At 35.6% G+C, this 23756-nt stretch overlaps 2 protein-coding genes across 3 annotated transcripts in view; one reads left to right on the top strand and one right to left on the bottom strand.

Annotated features, from left to right (window-relative positions):
- The first annotated feature begins 889 nt into the window (after positions 1–889).
- On the top strand, positions 890–10772 carry LOC123560270 (uncharacterized). Of its 2 annotated transcripts, none has more exons than XM_045352498.2 (12): positions 890–1167; positions 2472–2705; positions 3170–3571; positions 4225–4439; positions 4843–5007; positions 5645–5792; positions 6309–6469; positions 6886–7025; positions 7472–7596; positions 8525–8623; positions 8801–8863; positions 10373–10772. In XM_045352498.2, exons 1-12 carry the CDS (start codon positions 1110–1112, stop codon positions 10564–10566), a joined length of 2004 nt encoding a protein of 667 aa, XP_045208433.1. In that variant the 5' UTR covers positions 890–1109; the 3' UTR covers positions 10567–10772. The 2 variants fall into 2 exon arrangements, with proteins under 2 accessions (XP_045208433.1, XP_045208432.1); XM_045352497.2 differs by lacking the exon at positions 10373–10772 and adding an exon at positions 9385–9895.
- Positions 10773–16405: 5633 nt separating this feature from the next.
- The window catches only part of LOC123561431 (beta-secretase 1-like), a 34918-nt gene continuing 27567 nt past the window's right edge, over positions 16406–23756 (bottom strand). Inside the window, exon 11 of the mRNA XM_045353797.2 lies at positions 16406–23631. Within this exon, the coding sequence (XP_045209732.2) occupies positions 23426–23631 (206 nt within the window). The 3' untranslated portion in view covers positions 16406–23425. The remainder of the gene's footprint in view (positions 23632–23756) is intronic.

Below are 23756 nucleotides of genomic sequence, written 5' to 3'. Positions count from 1 at the left end.
ACATCCTTTCAAAGGATTTCCACGTCTAACGTGGGTCAGAACAATTCATCATGAGTTGTGTGCTGATCTCTGGTATGAAACTGTAAAAAAAGATAATAGTTTATTGAATTTCATTAAAGTGCATTATATTATTTACAGACCAAATATTACTATTCAACTAAGGCACAATGACAATTTAATTAATTGTTAAGTTCTTGACAATTTATTTTGTTGACAATGCGAAGTGTGCATCAACAACCCGTGAATTATTCTCTTAAAATGCATCCTCCGCGGAGAGCGCGACTTATAACGAAGAATACATCGGAAACTTCAATATAACTATCACAATTTTTGAGTGGTTTTTTTTTTCACGATCTCAATCCTCGATACGTTTTCTGCGGTGTTCCGTTAGGGCCTTCGCGTCCTCTCTTACACTGACTGAGCGCGAATCGCAAGATCACGATGGTGAAGCGCGAAACAATGATACCGAAGCAAGAGATAACGACGGCGAAGCTCGAAATTATTTTCGCCGTCGTGATCTCGCACTTCGTCAAGCGTTCTCGCGACTGTGATCTTACGTTCGTGACACGTGAAGCGGAATTCACGTTTCGTAAGTCGCCTTCACTTGATGGCTAAGCGCTGGATCACAATTCCAAAGAGCGAGATCACGATATCGAAGCGCGAAATCGAGAAACATTCGTAAAGATTAAATACTTGTCGCATTATCATTTAAATTTCAATTCGGGTCACCATTACCTTAACCCTATTAAGCCCAAAAGTACGCCTGACTGACGCGTTCTTTAGATCTAGAATTATATCATATCCATAAACAAACATATTTCTAAAGCAAATATAGGCCAGCAAACACCCTTTGTTTTCAAAACATTGCCCTTTGACAACCTTTATCGTGACTTCTGTATATAAACCGGACTGGACATCATTTCTCAAACAGGAATCGTGACTAGATGTTATAAACATTTATGTTAAGAAAAACACGTGCAATTTATATACTCTGAAATATAGTTAAAATATTTTGTCTGACTTTCGTTATTCTGTGATTTACATTACTTTTTCATTGTATTTATTTTTTATTTATTTTTTATTACTAGTATACAAGAACTTTAAACAGAATGGACTATTTTAAGTCTCTCATTTTGTTTACGTTACTACAAACGGGCATCGTATCAGGTAAGTGATAAAATATAAGAAAATAAATATCGAGATAAATATTAATATGAAGATCAGGTTAATTTGTTCAAAATTTCAGTTTTTCAAGTTTCACACTTTGTGATATTTTCCTTTTATGAAAATGTAAATTAATGCCTACATGAATGCCTACCAAGTTGTAGATCATAGCACAACTGAAGAACATAAAATAAAACATTTTACGTTGTCAGCTTTATCAAGTCATGTGTTGTTTGAACTTTGTTTTGCTCAATATTGCAATATATGAATCTAGTTCACATTCGCATGATACATTTGCATGACACACCGTGTAAAATGTTCTTTAATCTCCAAAACACGTGCTGATATAAAATCTATTTAGTGTGCTTTTAACATGTATGCTCATCTTTATTGCAAAGGTACGAAAATGCCGACATTGCACGAAGGCCGAACGAATGAACAGAAAACGCGATATACTTTTATTTCGGGTTTTCTTTTGAAATATTGATTGTGAGAACGACTCTCTCTTGTTATTCCATTATTTTTTTTTCGTATTCAAGAAATAATATATCCCAAATAGGTATTTGTCTTTGAATAAAATCATTGTTTGGAATTCAGATGCGAAGGAATTCTATCAAAAGGGCGCAGCCCAAGTGATATGACAAAACGCATCTAAACGAAAAACAATGAATTTATTCAATAGGAAATCACTGTTTGAGATACATTATTTCTATTGTAACATGTTATCAAGGATTATTATGAGCCGCGCCATGAGAAAACCAACATAGTGCGTTTGCGACCAGCATCGCGCAGTCTGGTCAGGATCCATGCTGTTCGCTTTCAAAGCCTATTGCAATTAGAGAAACCGTTAGCGAACAGCATGGATCCTGACCAGACTGCGCGTCCGCGTCCGCGCAGTCTGGTCTGGATCCATGCTGGTCGCAAACGCACTATGGTGGTTTTCTCATGATGCGGCTCATATGTACATTCTTGGCGGCATCCACCAAATATGTGCCTGTTTTAAGTGGGATTCTTTTCCAGCGCACAATGAATTGTTGCATGATAACACACAATTTGCAATCGTCTTTGTTTATAGAAGTCTTAGTGTGTTTAATTGTTCGGGATAATATTTGAAAGCGTAGTTATCTTGATTTAAATCGAATTTTGTTATTACAAAATATCAAAGTGTTGATAACGAATGGCTATTTCATTTTGAACTTTCTTTTCGTCTTTTCACAAATTATTTATTTTGGTTTATTAATGGTTGCTCTTCTTTATATTAGCTTCACAAACACATATTTACTATTGTATGTTGCTGTTTATTTCAGCTGTACAAAAAGAGATCTGCGAACAGAAAGGGGAGTACATCACGTGTCCTTTTGGAAAAGTCCTTGACATCACAGCGGTGGATTATGGCCGTTCCAGGGCTGGTTTCTGTAATCCTTACAACGTCCCAAACTTACCGTTAAATTGTCACTCCACATCTATTAGTACCAATACGGTAATAAAGATATGTCAGCACAGAGGATCTTGCTTTTTGGAAGCTGACAATACTATATTAGGTGAGTCAAAATAATGGAACAGTCCACGGGATTGGGGGCAAGAAATACTAGCCAAAAGAAAAGTACATTTAAAAAAACAGACGAAATGCAAATGTTGGTATATACTATTAGTGCAAGTTATTTTTCTTCTTGATGAATAAAACTACTTGATAGGGAAGGATATCAACTGAAATTTGAATAAACCTTAATAAATAATAAACTCGAGCTCTGGTTGAACTGGAATTATTAAACGTGTCAATGTATTTAATATTTAAAAACTTATGTATTAATGAACACACTAAGGCATGGTGCCATATTCATGTTTAAAAACTGATATATCAATGAACTCACTAAAGGCATGGTGCCATATTCATGTTTTTTCTATTCTAGTTTATCCGGAAAATGTTGTTAATCCGAGTTATCAAAAAAAAATCTTTGTAATTCTAAATTACTTAAAAGCATTATTTGTTTTTTTAAATGTTCAGGTGAAGATCCGTGTCCCAATTTCCCAAAGTATCTGACGGTCGACTACAACTGTATAGATCCAACGACAACGACGAAACTAACAACCCCGACGACTACCCCTTCAACAACGTCAACCACTACAACCACCACAAGTACTACAAGCACCACAACCCCTACAACTACCAGCACCACCACCCCGACAACTACCAGCACCACCACCCCGACAACTACCAGCACCACCACCCCGACAACTACCAGTACAACATCGACAACTACCAGAACCACTCCCACGACAACTCGACGGAAGACAACACCCACGACAACCCGACGGACAACACCAACCACCACCACCACTACTACACCGATGCCGACGACTACAAAATCTCCTGTGGTTCCATTTGTGCCATTTAATGCCCCAAAAGGTAAGTTTTAATAGTTTAGAGAAATACGAAATGACTACAAAAGAAGCGTACTACATTCTATTTTACCTATGTTTGATGGCTTAATTGATTTTGAAGGAGTTGGAGTGGAATTGTCAAGCTCATGGTTACATCACTTGCTGCATTCAAGCTGACCAGTTAGATAATTCATATGAGGTCGCACAGAACTTAGATTTTAAGTGTATTTGTTTCCCATTCATTGTTCGTACTTTGGTAATATCGGCTTGCCCTGGCACTCGATTTATTTTGAATAGACCGGCAATTTATACGTGCGATATTCATAAAGTAGACATGTAAAGGTATCGTTGGTAGTCTGTTTTTTTTTTTTTAATTTATTTATCTCAAACGTTTCATTCGTTTGTTTCTTTTCCCCAAATAACATACATCCCTTAATAAGCTTTATAAATTGTATTTCATGCAAATGAAATGGTATTTTGTTAACAGTCAAACTGCAGTTGTTCGCTGTAAATGATCTGTCAGTGAGCTGTCAGTGAGTAGCATTAGTAAAAACAGTCATTGCAAAACCAAACTAGTCTACAAATCCGCCCTAACATTTCTCTCAAAATTTAATTGTTGATTTACAGTTTTCTTTCATTGTAACACCTAATCTGGAAAATGTCTTGTACACATAACAGGTTCCCAGGTATGTCACGACTATTTGATCAGTGGGAAGAACCCCGTGCCGGACGGCCATCTGTCGGCGTCTTCGGTGTACCAAACAGGTAGTTACCTTGACAACCATGGGCCAAATAGAGGCAGACTTTTCTCTGATGCCGTTATCCTTCCGAATGGTACATACAACCGCGGAGGATGGTCCGCCGCAGTTGACAACCAACAGCAATATATACAGGTAAGACAACCATTGCACTTAAATGGAGATGGTGAACATAGAAGACCCCAATCCAGTCTTGAGAGAAATGGAGCATGTGTTAACTTTACTTCATTTTAGGACAGACTGTGACAGATTTTTTACCAAACAAAGGTACTAGTTTTCTTAATTGATACAAGTTTGACCATCCACCCCTCCTAAACCCGGCGTATCCTCGTTGCACTAGTTCATGTTCTTGAGTAGAGCTCACTTACAAGCAGGCATTGGATGTCAAAATTTCATCTCTTTAAAGTCAAGTTATCTATTTGCATAATGAAAGATTATTTAAAAAATATATCGGCATGATGTATGAGCTAACGTAATTATAATAGTCAAACCGTTAAAATGCATGCTAAGAATGAATGTGTGGTGAATGTATGAACAGGTTCAGCTGAATGCCCCAAGTATCGTGCGAGGTGTGGCCACACAGGGACGCCATGTGAATCCTAATGATCTATGCTGTTACCAGTACGTGAAGAAATATAGAGTCATGTACAGTTTGGACTGCGTGAACTTTGACACTGTAAAAGACAAGACCGGAAGTGATATGGTGAGTATTAATGTTATATATACCACTTTCCTACTAATTTATGACGTATTTTGTATCAGAAAAATGTTTGAAATGACCCCTGTTGCCATGTTTCAAGTAACAGAGGAAAGCATCGTATATGGTTTAAAGATATATAATTGTTCAATAAAGTTACAATTAACTTTAAGAAATCATAGGCAATTTGTCAAGGAAAATAAAAGTTTAAGGAATATGGCGATTTAGAGTGTCGGTCCCTTACATATGTTTCCAAAATGCATGTGAACAGTTGAAACCTGTGAAAGAATGTACTTTACTACAGAATGGCCAACCAACGTGACCTTTTGGTTTCGTACGTACGGTAATCCAAGTGTGCACGTTACCTACACATTTGATCCGTGAAAAGAAAACAACGTTTGGGCGTAGTGTTTGAGAAAAGTATTGCGAATGTCTGGTAGACATTTTGTGCCGAGGAAAGCACTCGTCTCACTGTCTTCGACGTTTTTTATATTATCAAAATCAGTCAAATATTAAGGAAATTATAAGCGAAAATGTATACCAAAAAGGACACGTAGGTTGGGTTGGCCGCACTGATAGACTATTATATATCTTTATGATGTGATGCAGCAAAATTTTGAAATGTTTCCTTCGATCTTGATAGATATTTACCGGAAATGCTGACCAAGACAGTGTTGTTACACACATGTTACCATGCCCGATAATGGCAAGATGTATCCGAATCAATCCTTTAGAATGGAAAGACCATATTTCCATGAGATTTGATCTACTTGGCTGTAGCGCCAACACCGGTAAGTTAATATAGATATTTATTGGTACATGAAAAAAGGCTTTCTGTAGTAGATTCTAAGCTTTTTTCTCAGGTCGAAAGAACCTTTGAGCATTACATGTATTTGAAAGAATTCCGTAGCCATTTGTGTTTGCAAGATGGTGTCATCAACATAATATTAAGTTCTAAATACGTATAGTGTACATGTTTCTTTGTTTGTTCTGGCTGCTAAGTTTTGTCCAGAAAAGCCGGCTAGCATCTTATCTGTATGAACGTGCTACCACATTTCGCTGAATACCAAATCTGGAAGATAGGATCTGCTGTTATAGAGGAACACGTGTAAAACAAGCGTTCGAGGGTCTGAATGTTGACATTTTGTCCCTGCATTCACCTGTAAAACATCGCGTCTGGAGCTTCTCGATTACTGACCTTTCAGTAGAAGTTTATGAATGTATATATGTAATTTCCTCACATAACTTGCGCGTTTACCTGTTGAAATCGCCAGTATAATTGACTGACTGGTAATATTTCGTTTTAGCTGATGTTGGAAAATGTCCCAACGGTTGGGAGCAGCGACCCGGAAGTAACCAGTGTTACCTTATCACTGATGTAAAGGACATGCGCACTAGAGACGCAGCGAGTGCCGAGTGCCAGAAACAGCAAGGACATCTTGTTAAAATTGATTCAGTCGCTGAGAGGGTAAATCTTCAATTTCCAGTAATGCAAAAAACAACTTTCGTCAACATTCCGACAATGTAACAATAGGCCCTCTGCGAAACTGTTTTATAGTGCAAGCCACTTTGGGAGTTGAATTTGTTTCTTACATTTGTTACTGTAGGAAGTTAATTTTCTAAAAATGAAATTAAATTTGATCGAAATTATCTCCTTGTGTAGAGAGGTTGCTTTTGCTTTCTGAAGGTGTTGTTAACTTAGATTATGCAGTTCAGCAGTATTATGAACGGTCTTATATTGCTGGCTAAATTCAGATAACATTGTAAAATGTCTTGGGTTTAAGACAATATGAACCAAAATTATGTACTTTACAAGTATCGTCTGCAGTCAAAAATGCGTCAACAATCGTAGTATAGAAAATAATGTAGATTTTCATTTCGTAGGACTGGTTGCGTCAGAAGGTAGCGTATTTGCAGAAGACACAGGGCCAGTACCATTTCTGGACAGGACTGAGTAACAGACCCCGGACCGATAATACCGGATATACGTGGGAAGACGGGACTCCTATTGATACATATATAATGTAAGATCTGTTTTATCCCTCACCCATGTAAATTACAACCAGGAAATGGTTGATTTGATTATATACAGCCAATAAGTCACGGAACATAGTTTTGTTTTTGGATCCAATTTTAACCTGTGGATTGATTTCCAATCTTTTCGATAAACAAGCAACAACACATTCAATACTGTTTTCATTTTTTGGTCATTTGTGATCATTGAGAACATCCATTATTACTATGGCCGTTGCTAGTGGAGGCATGAGTGTTGATGCACATTTAATAGCCACTCATGAACAGACACAATCAAACAATCAAACCGAATCTACCATCATATTCTATGTTTCCAAATGATATTTTCGAATATTTTACAAATTTTATCATGTACAACATCGATCATAACCGACAACACATTCCAAAAGCACCCGTAACGCTACATGGTCATTAATAATTTTATGTTTGACTTCAGGCCCTGGAAATCTGGTCAACCTGACAATGGTGGAGGTGGTGAGCACTGTGGAGAACTGTGGAGTGGTGAAATGAATGATAACGACTGTAATCAACATTATCCTTACATCTGTGAACAACCTAAATGTAAGTTTGCATCAACATCTGTGAACAGCCTAAATGTAAGTTTGCATCAGCATGCATCTGTGAACTAACTAAATGTAGAGTTTGCATCAACATCTGTGAACAGCATAATTGTAAGTTTGCATCAGCATCTGAGAACAGCCTAAATGTATGTTTGCATTAACATCTGTGAACAGCCTAAATGTATGTTTGCATTAACATCTGTGAACAGCCTTCATATAAGTTTGCAATATCCTTACATCTGTAAACAGACTAAATGTAAGCTTGCATTAACATCTGTGAAGAGCCTAAATGCAGTTTGCGTTAACCCCACATCAGATCTTTGAACAAGCCAAATGTTATCCTTATATCTGTGAACAACCTAAATGTTAGCCTTCATTATCTTTACATCTGTGAACAACCTAAATGTAAATCTGAATTGTTCTTACATCAGATCTTTGAACAAGCCAAATGTTATCCTTATATATGTGAACAACCTAAATGTTAGCCTTCATTATCTTTACATCTGTGAACAACCTAAATGTAAATCTGAATTGTTCTTACATCTGTGAACAATCTAAAAGTTACTCTGCATTGTCCATAAGTATTATATGTACGGTCTAACAGTAAATGTGATAAAGATGACAAGTTGGATCTTTTTCGCAATGTTGCTTTGAAACTACCGATCAACGTTTATTTTTATCATGGTTACTTCGACAGATGCTTCATAATAGAAACACCACAAAAATATTCCAAGCTGTATAAAGAAAAGTGTTTCTTTTCTTCAGAGGACGACAATTCTCATTGTACTGTTTAACCGTATATATATGATATCAGTTGTTTCTTCTCCTGTCGCAATAAGCTTAAAGCGGTCAAAAATGACATCGGACCAGCTATCACATTTTGTTCTTGGTATTACAATTATTTTATATTGTTTGTTTTTGTTTTCCAGTTTGGACACCGCCAAGAAATGTTCCGAACCCATTTAATCATATAATACCAACAGCTCTACCCACAACCTCATCAACTACCACAAAGTCACCACCTACAGGTAAATATACATATGTATAAGCATGTTTATAGTTTCCAGGCACCAACATTATGTTTTGCATAATCAATTACCATTTTAAATTTTTTTGTCATGGTGAAATGTTATGTTTACTAAAAATGGAATATACTTTTCATGTTTCGTATACAGTTCCATAACCTCTTAATATTATGTTTTCAGTAAAACCATACGTCCGACCCCAGCTCCCAGGAAGTGTAACTATTGGAGGAACAGTCTATTCAAGTAAGTGCTTTCATTGTTTCTGCTTCAAAGTGCACTAGTCTTGCTTTCTTTTCTCGCCTGGAAATGTTGGTATGTCTGCTATGTGTCAATGCTTTTGTTCCAGTTATTTACTTTACAAGGTTTAATGTGCTGATTGCAAAGATGATTTAATAGTATTTAATTGAAAACGTTTTGATAGCTGAATAGGTTACAGGGGTCATTTATTGTCAGTATTTAACAACAATCTGTTGTGAATAGTAACCACTTATTCCACTTGCATTGGTAATAGTAAGTTCTTGGAATAAGTTTTAGAGAGTACGAAGGCTTTATTTTATCATACCCGATACTAGTTATCTACTAGTTTGCTTTTACAATACACAGCTGCTTAGTACGAGCTTGGTGCTTATGTTAAATGTGATGCACTCGTTTTTTTTTGTAATAACAGGGATATCAGCTGCCTCTGTTGCGGTTCCATGGGTAGAGTTTACATCCTATGTAGGGTGTGGAGTTCGGGCTTATAGGCTTTCTTTTAATCTTTTCAGCTGGTTGTCTCGGTGGGGTCTCAGACTGCAGTTTCAAAGCCGAAGGAGATTACCAGTCCTGTCAAGGATGTCATTATTATATGACATGTGCCGCTTCTGGAGTTTATACCAGACCTTGTCCCGCTAATTTAGTTTGGGACGATAACATTAAAACATGCCAGATGCTGTCATCGACATGCGGACCTGTGATTGGTTGATTAAATGCGGATGTAACCAATGGCAATAATTAATAATAACAATTTTGAATGTGTTCATTGCGACGTTGAAGTCCTTTGCTCTAGAAACTATTTAATTGCTTTACACAGCTTTTAGTTTGAATGAGTAGAAAATGCGCTTCATATTTTGCTTTATTTATTACATATACGTCTTTTGTACCAATGATATTATTTCGCATTTTTAATTCCTTGAAAACTTTCATGTTTCTTTCAGTTTTACCAAAATGAATAGATAATGTGTTGTTAGTGTACATACTATTCTTTAAATGTTTTGTCTTATTAAAATTTAGAAAATATATTTGTTTGATTATTTATAAAAGTTCTTTCAGTCCTTTATTGTCTAATTCTTTTCAGCGTGTTGTGTTTGTAATATTACGATTTCCTGTTGTTTATTATGTTATACTTGCCCTGTTAAATCTTTTCGAACGCAACTTTTGCGCTAGATTTTAGTAGCAAAAGAAAAGACGAGTTTTAGTTCCGAACTATTTTGTTGATGTGTTATGAGCAGAAATAATCAATGGAAGCGTTGAAATGTTATTCATATCCATCTTCTATTAAATACAAATGATATGCATTAATGTTTTAACATCTCAAATATCAATCCTTTTAAACAAATGTGGTTTGCAATTTTATTTAGTCAGCTAGCATTTTCCGAGCACAGTCTACAACAAATATCTTTTTAAAGAATATTCATATTTATAAATACAAATTCTAGTCCTAATTCAAGCAGAATCGCTTCATGTATGTACATGATTACTTGTAAATAATTGTAGGAGGTTGCGCGCATAGCTGTGCCGGTAAACCGGAAGGACGGTATCAATCATGTCAAGGATGTCACCTATTCCTCGCTTGCGCAGCTTCCGGTGAATTTAACATGCCATGTGCTGCAAACAATAACTGGGACGAAAACCTGAAAACGTGCAGAATGCTGTCTTCAACATGCGGACCAGCTGGAATTATTGGTTAAAAAAACGCTCCGGATCCAGTCGCTCGCAACACAATTCTGTGGCTAAAGAATATGACAATCTCATAATAACGCAGTAGTTAGAGATACTTTTCAAAACATGATATTAAACTTCTGTATTAAACATTGACAAGTCTAGAAGTCAAAGATCGCACAGTCCCGCATATAAACTATGAATGTTAGTAGGTTTTGTTTATAATAAATGTATATCCATTGTAATCTATGTGTTTCCTTTTTGTACACACAACATGCATTCATCATGTATACTTAAGAGACTGTTTGGATATTTTTAGTAAGCGATAATTTATCTCACCTCCTACAGGTTTCAGCAATTTCTGTTAGTTAACATACCCAATGCATTTCATACCCATATATTCCATTTTGGGTCAGCAGTCCGTATTTTTTATATCTGGTCAGTGAGTCCATATATTCCATATCGGATCAGCTGTTCATATGATCCACATTGGGTCAACAGCCCATATATTCCATATCGGGTCAGCAGTCTATATGTTCCATATTGGGTCAACAGCCCATCTGTTCCATATTGGGTTATCAGTCCATGTTTCATATTGGGTCAGCAATCCATATATGCCATATTGGGTCAGCAGCCCATATATTCAATATTGGTTAAACAGTCCATACATTCCATACTGGGTCAGCAGTCCATATATTCGATACTGGGTCAGCAGTCCATGTTTCATATTGGGTCAATAATCCATATATGCCATATTGGGTCAGCAGCCCATATGTTCCATATTGGGTCAGCAGTCCATATATTCAATATTAGTTCAACAACCCATATATTCCATACTGGGTCAGCAGCCCATATATTCGATATTAGGTCAACAGCTTTTCAGTATCTCAAAGATCCATTTACATTATTTTGCTTCTAATATTCATTCCGGAACATTGCATTCGTCCTCTCACCTCCAACTTGTATGTCAAAACTAAGTAGTGAATCTTTCATAAAAAGAAAACAATAACAAAACGTTTCTTATTTTGATTCATCTACTTGGAATGGATTCCCTCGGTGGATACAAAATGCATCTTCATTAAAACATTTTAAATCGTTTTATTGCAACAGAGCAAGTTCCCTATCAGCTAACAGCTCTTGGTAGTCTTTGCTGTCGACCACGGACAGCGCACAGCCCGTTTCAAACCAGCATCAAACCACGATGGTATTTGATATCAAGGTGGGTCAGTGAAATACTGCTACTTCATTACATAAGGTCTGAATGTAAAATGGTTTAATTTGAAAATAAATCAACCATGTATGGCTGAAGAATTTGCATTTTTAAGGATGTATATACATTTTTATTACATACTTCATAAAGCTATTTACTACACGACTCCTAATATATTATAAACCGGTGGTCAATAGTTTTTACTATATTATCTGTTTATATTCAAGACCCAATTACTGGGCTAATAAGTACAAAAGTTAAAAAATTAAAATGCCAAAATTAATTTCTGGCTTGCCGGTCAAAACTGAAAACTTGATCCTCAGTCCTTCGGATCTCGGGCAATAGTTTTGACTATTGACCAACAAGCCATTCAATAGCAGTATTCTTGTACATCTCTGGTTCTGGTCAACAAGATCTAGATTTAGAACGTTTTTGGTCCAGTACTTCAACTACTGTTCCAGTTTGCCTACTGCGTCCTGCCTTCTGCCTACTGCTTACTGCCCACTGCTTACTGTATGTATCTTTTTTTTGCTTTTTTATACCGAGGGATTCTCCAGTTTATAAAAATATTAAAACATCTCAGTGACTATACCTAACACCTAATGTGCAAGGACAGGATTAAGCAATGTAGACCCAAATCAGCTCAGTGGCATGCAATTATGCTACAATTTACTTTCATTAAATCTTTTTAATGGAGCCAGACTTTGATATAGTTATCATTTAGGTTGTCCAAAACAGCAAACATAATTTTATATGTTCAGTGTGAAATTATCGAAATTTGTGGCTGCCCCAGTCAGTGTATTGTCCCACGTATCAGGCAACCCACTTAGTATGAGGAATGTAAAGCATCATACAACATATATGGACTCTACCAGCTGTGTAGGTTCCTTGTCTAGATCAGACATGGGTCTATATATGTAGGCACATATATTTGCAAATGTCGCAGACCGATTGCCCCTTTTCCAGTGACGTGCCCCATACTGAACGGTGCCAATATAATTAAGAAGTTCAAAAGTTTGTTTGTCTCCAAGGCCTGTGGTAAGGACAGCACGCTCAACTTTTCACAGAACCTGCCAGTCATAATCGCTAGACGATTGTTCGGCAGAAGACAGTTGAAGTTGGTTGTAAATTGAGGCTGGCTCAACAGAGATAACCCTGAAGATACCGGCCTAACTGGCTGGTTATCAAAACTTGTCTAGGTTTTACAGAAATACACACTTTGCATAAGTTTGGTTTAGTTGTAAGAATAAAATACTCGAGTATTTGACTGTATTCTGTCCCGATCAAAACAATTATTCTCATCCAACAGAGGTTCGTCAAAATTCCGAGGGGACCATGGTAGATCTTTAACTGGTATGCGAGAATGAAAACAATGCAATATTTATATACTTCCACAAAGTAATAATTTTTATAGCTTCACTGCGTAACCACAGCTGCAATGAATTAATTCTTAACAAGAGGGACATGATGGCCCTAAATCGCTCACCTGAGTACCATTGCTCTTAATGATAAGATCAATTTTTGACATAGATCACATAGGCATACACATTAAATATCATCAGGATAAATCTTTTCTTGTAACAGTCCCTTTTGACCTACGACTAACGTACTAGTCAGGGCCAATCTCCATAACAAGTTTGAGGGTCCTAGGCTCAAATGCTGCATTTTTGTACTAGCATGACTATTTCTTACCCTGGAAGACTTAAACAACATTTAAAACCATCTCATTAGATGCTTCTGAGGTATATTCATTTACATAAAATAAAGGGAGGTAATATGTCATAAATTCAGTCAGAAGTTATCTACCCTGATTGTTCGAGTCCATCTGATGGCATAAATGACATTTCAAATCAGTATCTTCATTGATTACTGAGATACACCCATTTTTATTTGACACAAAGGGAGGTAATTTGATATAAATCATCCCATAGTTATCTAACCTGATTGTCTCAGTCCAACTAATGACAATAATGAAATTTTAAATGAGTCCTATAAATACTTATCGAGATAAATCCATTTTTATTAAAATCAGGGGAGGCAATCATGCATTCATGTAGAAGATACAGAGTACAATCCTTTACAACAATATATAAGACAAGGCAGTCTGAAAGACAGCTAAATCCCCCGCCACTTCTATGGATAGTGAAAGGGTAAACCTTTGATTTTAGCTGTGACCTTGACCTTGAACTGACATGGCTGACTCATAAATTCTGTACAACGTCTTGATGAGGTGATCATTTGACCAAAGTTTCATGAAAATCCTTCAAGGGGTTTAGGAGATACAGAGCTGAAACCTTTGACCTTCAGTTGTGACTTTGACCTTGAGTTGACACGGCTGACTCATGAGATCTTGATGAGGTGATCATTTGACCCAAGTTTGATGAAAATCCTTCAAGGGGTTAAGGAGATACAGAGTGGACACCAAATGGAAGGCTCAAACTTTCGACCCTTAGTTGTGACCTTGACCTTGAGTTGGCATGGTTGACTCATAATTTCTGCACATCATTCTGATGAGGTAATCATTTGACCCAAATTTTATAAAATTCCTTCAAGGGGTTTAGGAGATATAGACACAAAATGGAAGGCTCAAACCTTTGACCTTCAGTTGTGACCTTGACCTTGAGCCGGCATGACTGACTCATGGATTCTGCATATCGTCTTGATGAGGTGATCATTTGACCCAAGTTTTATAAAATTCCTTCAAGGGGTTTAAGAGATATAGAGAGGACACAAAATGGAAGGCTCAAACCTTTGACCTTGAGTTGTGACCTTGACCTTCAGCCGGCATGGCTGACTGATAGGTTCTGCATATCGTCTTGATGAGGTGATCATTTGACCCAAGTTTTATAAAATTCCTTCTAGGGGTTTAGGAGATATAGAGCGGACACAAAATGGCAGGCTCAAATCTTTGACCTTGAGTTGTGACCTTGACCTTGAACCGACAAGGCTGACTCATGGGTTCTCCACATCGTCTTGATGAGGTGATCATTTGACCCATGAAAATCCTTCAAGGGGTTTAGGAGATATGGACCGGACACGATTTTGTTACGGACAGAAGGATGGACGCAGACCATTCCTATAATCCCTCTGCCACGGCGGGGGATTAAAAAGTAAGTAAAAGTAGAAATTTCTTACCATGGAAGACAAAAATAACGTTTCAAACCAATCTCATTAGAATCTGCTAGGTATATTCATTTACATAAAAAATAAAGGGAGGTAATTTCTCATAAATTCAGCCAATATGTATCTTTACTGATTGTCCAAGTCCATCTGATGGCATAAATGTTATTTCAGATCAGTATCTTCATTGATTACTGAGATACACCCATTTTTATTAGTTACGGATATATACCCATTTTTATTTGAAATAAAGGGAGGTAATTTGACATAAAATCAGTCCATAGTTATCTACCCTGATTGTCTAAGTCCAACTAATAACAATAATGAAATTTTAAATGAGCCCTATAAGTACTTACTGATATAAATCCATTTTGATTACAAGAAACGCGGCAATGCCATGAAACCAGGTTTTCAACACTTTTCATAAGAATAAAAAAGTATACTGAATCGCAGTGCACCACTTTAAAGCACAACCCTAACCCTAACCCTAGCCTAACCCTAACCCTATTTTTAGTAACAATGACCTTGATCTTGATCCCAGAAACCCCAAAATCAATCCCAAGCTACAACTTTATATAAGTTTTCTATACACCAAGTTTCATCATGATAGCTCATTCCTAAGTTAAGTTATTGACCGGAAACCCTTTTTCTATTTTAAGTAACAGTGACCTTGACCTTGACCCAGAAACCCCAAAATCTATGATTGGATCTGACAGATTCATCATGGAATCCATGATTTATTGTTGTTGAAGATATTTTGCAAGTTTGTATCAAATCAAACCATAAATGAAGTCTAGATATATGGCTACAAAAGCCAAAATAGCAAATTCTGGACCTTTTAGGGGCCATAACTCTGGAACCCATGATGGGATCTGGCCAGTTTTCGAAAAGAACTGAGATATCATGCCAATACAAGTTGTGTGCAAGTTTGATTAAAGTTGATTGCGAAATCTTTTTTCTGTCGTGTTCACAAGCCAAAAATAGCAAATTTTGGCCCTTTAAGGGCCCATAACTCTGAAACCCATGACGGGATCTGGCCAGTTTTCGAAAGGAACCAAGATGTTATGCCAATACGAGTTGTGTGCAAGTTTTATTAAAGTTGATTGCAAAATGTGGTCTCTATCATGTTCACAAGCCAAAAATGGCAAATTTTGGCCCTTTAATGGGCCATAACTCTGGAACCCATGAAGGGATTCGGCCAGTTTTTGAAAGGACCCAAGTTATTATGCCAACACAAGTTGTGTGCAAGTTTTATTAAAATTGATTGCAAAATATTGTCTCTATCGTGTTCACAAGCCAAAAATAGCAAATTTTGGCCCTTTAAGGGGCCATAACTCTGGAACCTATGATGGGATCTGGCCAGTTTTCGGAAGGAACCAAGATATTATGCCAATACAAGTTGTGTGCATGTTTGATTAAATTCAAGTACAAAATGTGGTCTCTATCGTGTTCACAAGGAAATTGTGGACGGACGAAGGGCGATCACAAAAGCTCACCCTGTCACTACGTGACAGGTGAGCTAAAAACACCAACAATGCTTTTCTTTTTTTTAAAGATTTATTGCTAATAATAATAATGTTTTTCTTGACATGAAAATATTGGCACACATGCAGATTTATTGAATGATGATGCATATCATGTAATACAGAACCTATCAAAACACAAACAAAACATTAAAAGGGGTATGTTGCTGAAGTGTCTGGAACACAGTCATCAAAAAAGTGTTCTTTTTCCAAACATGTACAAGACTTTGAAATACAGTCCACCTTCGTTTGCTCCAACTTGATGGAACTGGCAAAATTTGTTCGAGTAATTGGTAGTCCGAGCTACCGGAACAATATACAACATGGCAATTTTGTCAGCACCTGACAATGAGTTCAAGAAAAGTGTGGTGTTTGAATCATCAGAGTTCAAGCAAACGAAGTTCAACAGTATTCCATTAATCGATATTTCTAGTCCTTGACTGGGTAACAATGTTGTCAGTAAGTGTACAGATGCAGAAGACAATCAACAGACCGGATCCAAGACAAACTTGTATCCCAGATTAGATAAATACCTTCCATATTGTACACAAATACAAATCATTTGTCATAATCAGGCTTTCATATCTATAATAGTGAAACATCAAGCCATCTTCTAAAAATGATTTCAAAACCTTCTATGTAAATACACAAGCTTTAGTAAAATGAGAGAGACAACCTGAAGTCATATGGCACGTTTCCAGCAGTGAAGGTGGAGGAAGACAATGGGCAACTGCCTGAACTTCAACCAAATCATGCAAGAGTAGATTAAAAGAATAAAAACTGTTTGATAAGCAAGCAAGATGATGTCAACAGATGATAGAATTCAATCTTTGAGAGGTGTGCACACACAACAGTATAGGATGATTCTCAACAATACCCTAACCAGATCCACATACAAAACAGCTCAGTTATAATTTAGAGGAATGTTTATCTTTGAGAAAAACACATTCACACATACTGAACAAGAAACAAACAAAGTCTCATAAAAATAATTTGTTCATGAACCAAAGTAGCTACTGTTAACTGTAGCCCTAAAATAAAATTCACAAACACCAAAATTTGACTACATGAATTAAGGCTCTAACTATAGTAAAACTGTACTATATAAATACTATTGTTGGGGGACTAATTCTCACGGATGCCACTGTTATATCAATCCACCAACATTGTTGGGGGACTAATTCTCACGGATGTCACTGTTATATCAATCCACCAACATTGTTGGGGGACTAATTCTCATGGATGTCACTGTTATATCAATCCACCAACATTGTTGGGGGACTAATTCTCATGGATGTCACTGTTATATCAATCCACCAACATTGTTGGGGGACTAATTCTCACGGATGTCACAGTTATATCAATCCACCAACATTGTTGGGGGACTAATTCTCACGGATGTCACAGTTATATCAATCCACCAACATTGTTGGGGGACTAATTCTCACGGATGTCACTGTTATATCAATCCACCAACTTAAACCATAATGAAGACAAAAACATGCAAAAGTTAAAATCCATGAATTCATATCCCTACTAAACAGCTGTTTTGGCAAAAACCATGAAATTAAAATTCACACAAAATAATTAATAAATAATTTAACAATATCACTTAAATCACATCAAGTACATAAATACTAAAAAAAACACAAAAATTTTAAGCACTTTACAACAACTCAAAGACAAGCAACTACAGCCAGAAAAGAAATAAACAATTGTTAAAACATAAATGACAACTTTTTTAAAGAGTAGTACATGTACAATGATTTCTGATAATTAAACCTGTTTTTTCTTTAATTTTATTAACTTCATATCATTTTTATCAATAATCGCTTGAACTGCTTTCAATACACAACACTTACCAGTATATAGTTCTAAATAACTCCTGTTTTTGGTCTTATGTTTTGAATGAAATTGTCTAAGAACATTGCATCAAATAAAGCTAACACTTAACAAAAACGACATCATTTGGAAGTAGTTATTCGCAGAACTGTTAGCTGTTTGAGACATACACTCCAAAAATGAAAATCACAAAATGACACAAAATTCTAAAAATAAGAAAACTCATCCGATATGTTGATCAAGTGAGCAAATTCTTTTCAGCAAATTGAGTCTTATTGTATTCTTCATTGCCTTATGAACATCAGGTGTAAACTTAAGAGCTCTCCTCAAGTTTGTTTCCATACCAGTTTCAACAATAAGGCTAAAATTCAATACTTTGAAATAATTCACAATTATATGTTGTTTAGTGTTAAACTTCAGATGATCTAATGAAATCAACCCTAAAAAACTTAGTACTATGAAATTTCTTTTGGTGTTTTTATTAATACCCACTATGTGCCTTGACATGTAAAAAAGTCGAAATCACCCTTGTCAAAATCTTTTAAAGACAATTTTTTTTAGGAGCAACACTGGACACAAATGAAATTTTCGTCTTAATGGACCTCATATATGTCACATCAAATTTATTCAAGACTTTATATGAACCTTAAATCATTTACTCCGGTTTCATGCATGAGTGATTTCAATATTAAATAAACAACAAAAATAAGACGAAATTGGCTTAATATGTTTATTCTGATGTAAAAATATTGCTTCAAATGTTCACAGAATTTTTTAGCTGAATGTCAAAAAGTGTTGCATTTTTAAAGCAGTTCAGTATATATCAGGGTCGCATTACAGTTAGACGTGTGAAAAAGAAAATGAATAAAACTGTGTGTTGAATTACTATCGAGTTGAAAAATCGTGGTAAGTTTTTGGAATCGGTGTTGTTCGGGTTTCTTCCAGTACGCAATGCTCATAGTAATTAATCAGTTAGACGTCAACAGACGCTTGCTGTTTACGGCTGACAAAGCGTTTTGCTTACTGCTTTGAACGTTGAATAAAAATGTAAATGAGCGCCTGATAATAAGAATTTAGTGCTAAATACATCTTCTACGAAGAAAAAAAGGTAAAATACAATATTTTCAATGTGAAACGATTTTCTTCACGCTGCCACAACTGAAATTTATTATATATACTTATATTTGTATTGATGACGCCATACTTCCACATTGGTGCAGTGGTTAGCGAGGTCGCATTGAAGTCCAAAGGTCGGGAGTTCGATCCTCACCAGAAGCGTCTTTTTTTTTTTTTTAAATTCTTTTTTATTTCAGTTTTTTTTTCTTTTTTTTATTTATGGGTTTTGAAAGTATTGTAAAAAAATAATGTCATTCATGTGAAATTTAACAAGTGTTTTTGTTAATGTCGGGTTCCAATGTAGTACTGTCTGTACAGTAGTCAGTAGATAAAACTTTTTTTTTAAAGAAAGGTTTTTGGATCAAAATTTACAGGCATTGAACTGTGAAAAGCACAAAATGCTCTTCTCCCTGTTAATATATATTTCATCCACAAGCTTAAAAATCACTGACCAGAGTTTATTACTAAGAAAAAAACTACTGACTATGAATTATCAATAAACATCAAAAAGGCTCCTACTAGTAACTACCATTCCTATTCTATATCAGTTGTGCTAAAACATTAACCATAAAAATGTCATAGACTGTTAACTTCGCAGTTCAGTAAATAAAACCGAAGTTTTTGAGAATTTCGGCAAAAAAGTGATTTTCTCTGGGAAAAATTCTCATCATTAACTTTTAAAGATGGCTAGTCTTTTGGTTTTTAAACAAGCTTTGTACATGTAAATGACTTTCATTCTCCCATACCAGAGGTCTATCGTAGCAGGATTTTGCCTTTAAGTTGGACACATTCTTCTTTCTAAAAAGAACTGCAACTTTCTTTAGTTCGTATATAGCATATTTGTTGAGTTTTCGCATGTCAAGATTTAATCTTAATGCATTCTAAGACATTCATTCAGAAATCATGAATTATCATTTATTCATGAAAATTTTAATAGATGTTAAAGAACATAAACTTCCTAAAACGGATCCATAATTCCAGATCATTCCAGCAACACTCCTTTAATTTTCAAGGGGCACTGGTGATTTTTCAAGGGAGTTCTGCCTTCTAGGTAGCACCTAAGTTCATATTAGATTACACTAAATGTCTTGGGCTGGTAGTAGAACCTTATGAATTAAAAAATATCATGTATCATATTTACTTTTATATATATAAAATGTAACTTTTGAGGCAATGCAAAGTTTCGATTTTTTCTATAAATGTTAAAACATTACTGATCCAAAATGTAGCTTTTATGGTTAGAAAAAGTTACCGCAAAACTAAAAATCCCTCAATCAATCAAGTCAGTTGCCAGTTTTAAATTTTAATGGTGTCTAACAAAACTTGTTCCATATAAAATAGATCTTTTATGATAATTGTAAGACTAAAAATCAAAATACTTAATTCTAAGGCCTTTAGAATGATGTATACATTTGTACTATCAACAGTTTCTTGAGGATAAAAAACCCTTCGACAGAAGAACTCAAACAAAACAGTAGCTTATATAAACTCTTCAAATGCTTTTCAAAAATAAAATGAAATATTTTGTGACATACAGACAGACAAACAAACATATTAACTGGGTATGAATGACTACAAACCACAGGAAAACTTTTTACACTATTGGAGTACACACAGAATTAAATATATTTCTTCCTCGTCTGGCGAGATCTGAATACTAAAACCAATAAGGAAATATAAAGGACTGTACACTGTAATACAATAAATACATGAACAATTTAAAAATTCAAAAATATAGTAAAGGTAACAATAAAAGTGTTTCTTTAATTCTGCATAATACATCAAAATAAAGTCTGGCTTTACTGAAATGGCATGGTTTAAATGATATTACATTTACAAAATCCAGTATAAATCTAAGCTTATCAATATCTAGTATAAATCCACTGTTCTGATCAATAGTTATAAATCCACTGTCCTGTAAGTAATGGCAACTGAACCTAAGGTATATAAATGGTTAGCAGAGTTGTTGAATAGCAAAGTGAATGGTACTCCAAAGCAGAGACAGAACCTACTAAAACTGGAGTTGTTTTTTTTAATATGGATATTGTGGGCTCTTAAGACACCTGCTTGAAAATGTTTCAGCATAAATGTATGCATCTAAATAGGTTGTTGCAATGGCAGTTACTTGTCCATAAAATGTAGCTTAAATGTACTTAGAATTCACCACAGAGCAAAGATCAAAGTACAATGTACCTATACATCACTTCCAAGCAGGTGGCTCAATATACTGGGGTATCTCTTCTTTCTCACACTATTAGCCCTATCATTGTTTTTTACATATAGTTGAAACTCAATATCTCGAACTTGCTTATCTCAAAATTACAATTATCTTGACATTTTCAAGTCCCGTCCCAAAAAACATGTAACAAAATATCATTTTAAGTAAAATTTTGGTTATTTCAAAGTAAAATGCTTCATCCCTTGGAAATTGAAATACAGAGATTCAACTGTATATAACTGAATAGCACGTTTCCACTATTTCTGAATATCAAGACATATTTGATATCAAACTCATGACTTTTTCCCCAATATTTTAAGCTGGTGGATATAATATACATTTGCTAGTATATCATACTTAAATGTGACATTGTAGATTGGGTACAGAATATCTTTTGTTTGACAATGTTACAGCTAACAGCCTTAATTACTAATACTATGCTGGTTCAAGGCAGTAGCACGGTGGTCTGTTAGCTTGGACTACAACACCAGCAATCAGGATTCGATTCCCAATCATGTTTCCTTAAGTATCAGCCTAGACTGGATTCTGAGGTGGCAATATGACTTCTGCCATGTGCTCAACTAGAACATGTTAGAAATAAGTTGCTTAATCCATTCAATGTTGCAACTTCTGTCAACTGTCATTTTAAAATAAGGAACGTTTACCTTTGGTTAATATTCACAACTGCTTTAAATTTATTAGTCACATGCTATGCAATTAGCCAAAAGTGAACCATCTTGAATCCTAACCATCACATTTAAGTCAATAAAGCCAGACTGTATCATTATTGCTTTATAGTTATTATATAACATATATAACTGCATACTTTAAACAATATGGCATAGTTTGTTTACATAAGTCAAATTTGAAAAAAAAAACAAGTAGCTGCGTTCAATAAACGCTTGATGCCCCCAGTGGCATCCTTGTTGATACAAAGTAACCCAAGTCCAAAACGAGGTCAAGTTCAAGGTCAAGGTCAAACTGAGGTCAGGTGATGTCTGAAGATGAGGAATGGTCACAGGTTACATCTGCATTAGTATCAAGTCATTCTAGTTAGGGGTATTGATGCTATACGTAACAGTTCCATTTGGTTAACCTCGTACGGACGGATGGACGAACCAACAGACAGGACAATCACTATATGCCTCCCGCATCAGTAGATGCCAGGGCGTAAAAAGCATATAACATTTCAATTGTGATCCAAATCTTAATGATAAACAAATGCTTAATTTCATGAACCTCACTTCACTTAAGTTTCAGTCATTAATACAGCAAAGATACACCACTTTGGCAGATAAATATGTTTATCTAAAATCTATTTAAAGTTAACCTTCAGCCTGCTGGTGGCAAGTGGTTCTACCTTTGCGACCAGTGCAGTCCATGATCAGCCTGTATGTCCATGCAGGCTGATCAAGGTCTGCACTGTTCGCTATTTAGTCAGTAATTTTTCAGTGAACACCCGTTTAGATAATAAGTGGTACTGCCCAAATTGAATGATGGACAAGTCCATTTTAGAAATTTAGCTGGGTAAAGGTTAATGCTTAAATAAATACTGAAAATCGAAGTGGCCGTGACCATTAAAAATCTACAAACCTCTTATAAGCAAACACCATTCTAAATTTCAACCAATCCAATATCTGATGTCTAAACTGCATCAATAAATCTGATTGGATAAACCTAACAACTACTTTAAAAGTCAACCAATGAAATTCCAGGAGGCATAGCCTCAAAAATTGTATAACATGTTTCGAAAACCCTTATCCCAAACTTCATGACCTAAACATGAAAAAAATGTGAGCCAAATGTTTGTATAAAATGTTCAGCCTTCTTTTTGAATGTCGTCTGCTGCAAGGCATCCATCAACTGCTACCTTCCATGAGATCTTTAAAGTCAGAGTTGGACCTTTTCAGTTTTCGACATGGGCATTTCCTGCACTGCCATTGCAACAAGAGGACAAACAGGGGTAAAATACAGACTCCACAGATACCTGCCAACACATAGCCAACTATTGTCAATGTTTTATTGTCAGTTTCCACCTTCTTGTATGCACAGTCATTGTAGTCACCTAAAATATAGTAAACTGGAAATTTAGATTATCTTAGACTAACTTACAAATATTTTCTAAAATTTACTCCTACTAACTCCGAGTCAGTAAAATTACAAGTTCAATTATTTCTCTTTATGAATCTT

This window comes from Mercenaria mercenaria, chromosome 10 (genome assembly GCF_021730395.1).
Source record: "Mercenaria mercenaria strain notata chromosome 10, MADL_Memer_1, whole genome shotgun sequence".
NCBI classification, from domain to species: domain Eukaryota; kingdom Metazoa; phylum Mollusca; class Bivalvia; order Venerida; family Veneridae; genus Mercenaria; species Mercenaria mercenaria.
This window is presented reverse-complemented; position numbering and strand designations above follow the sequence as displayed.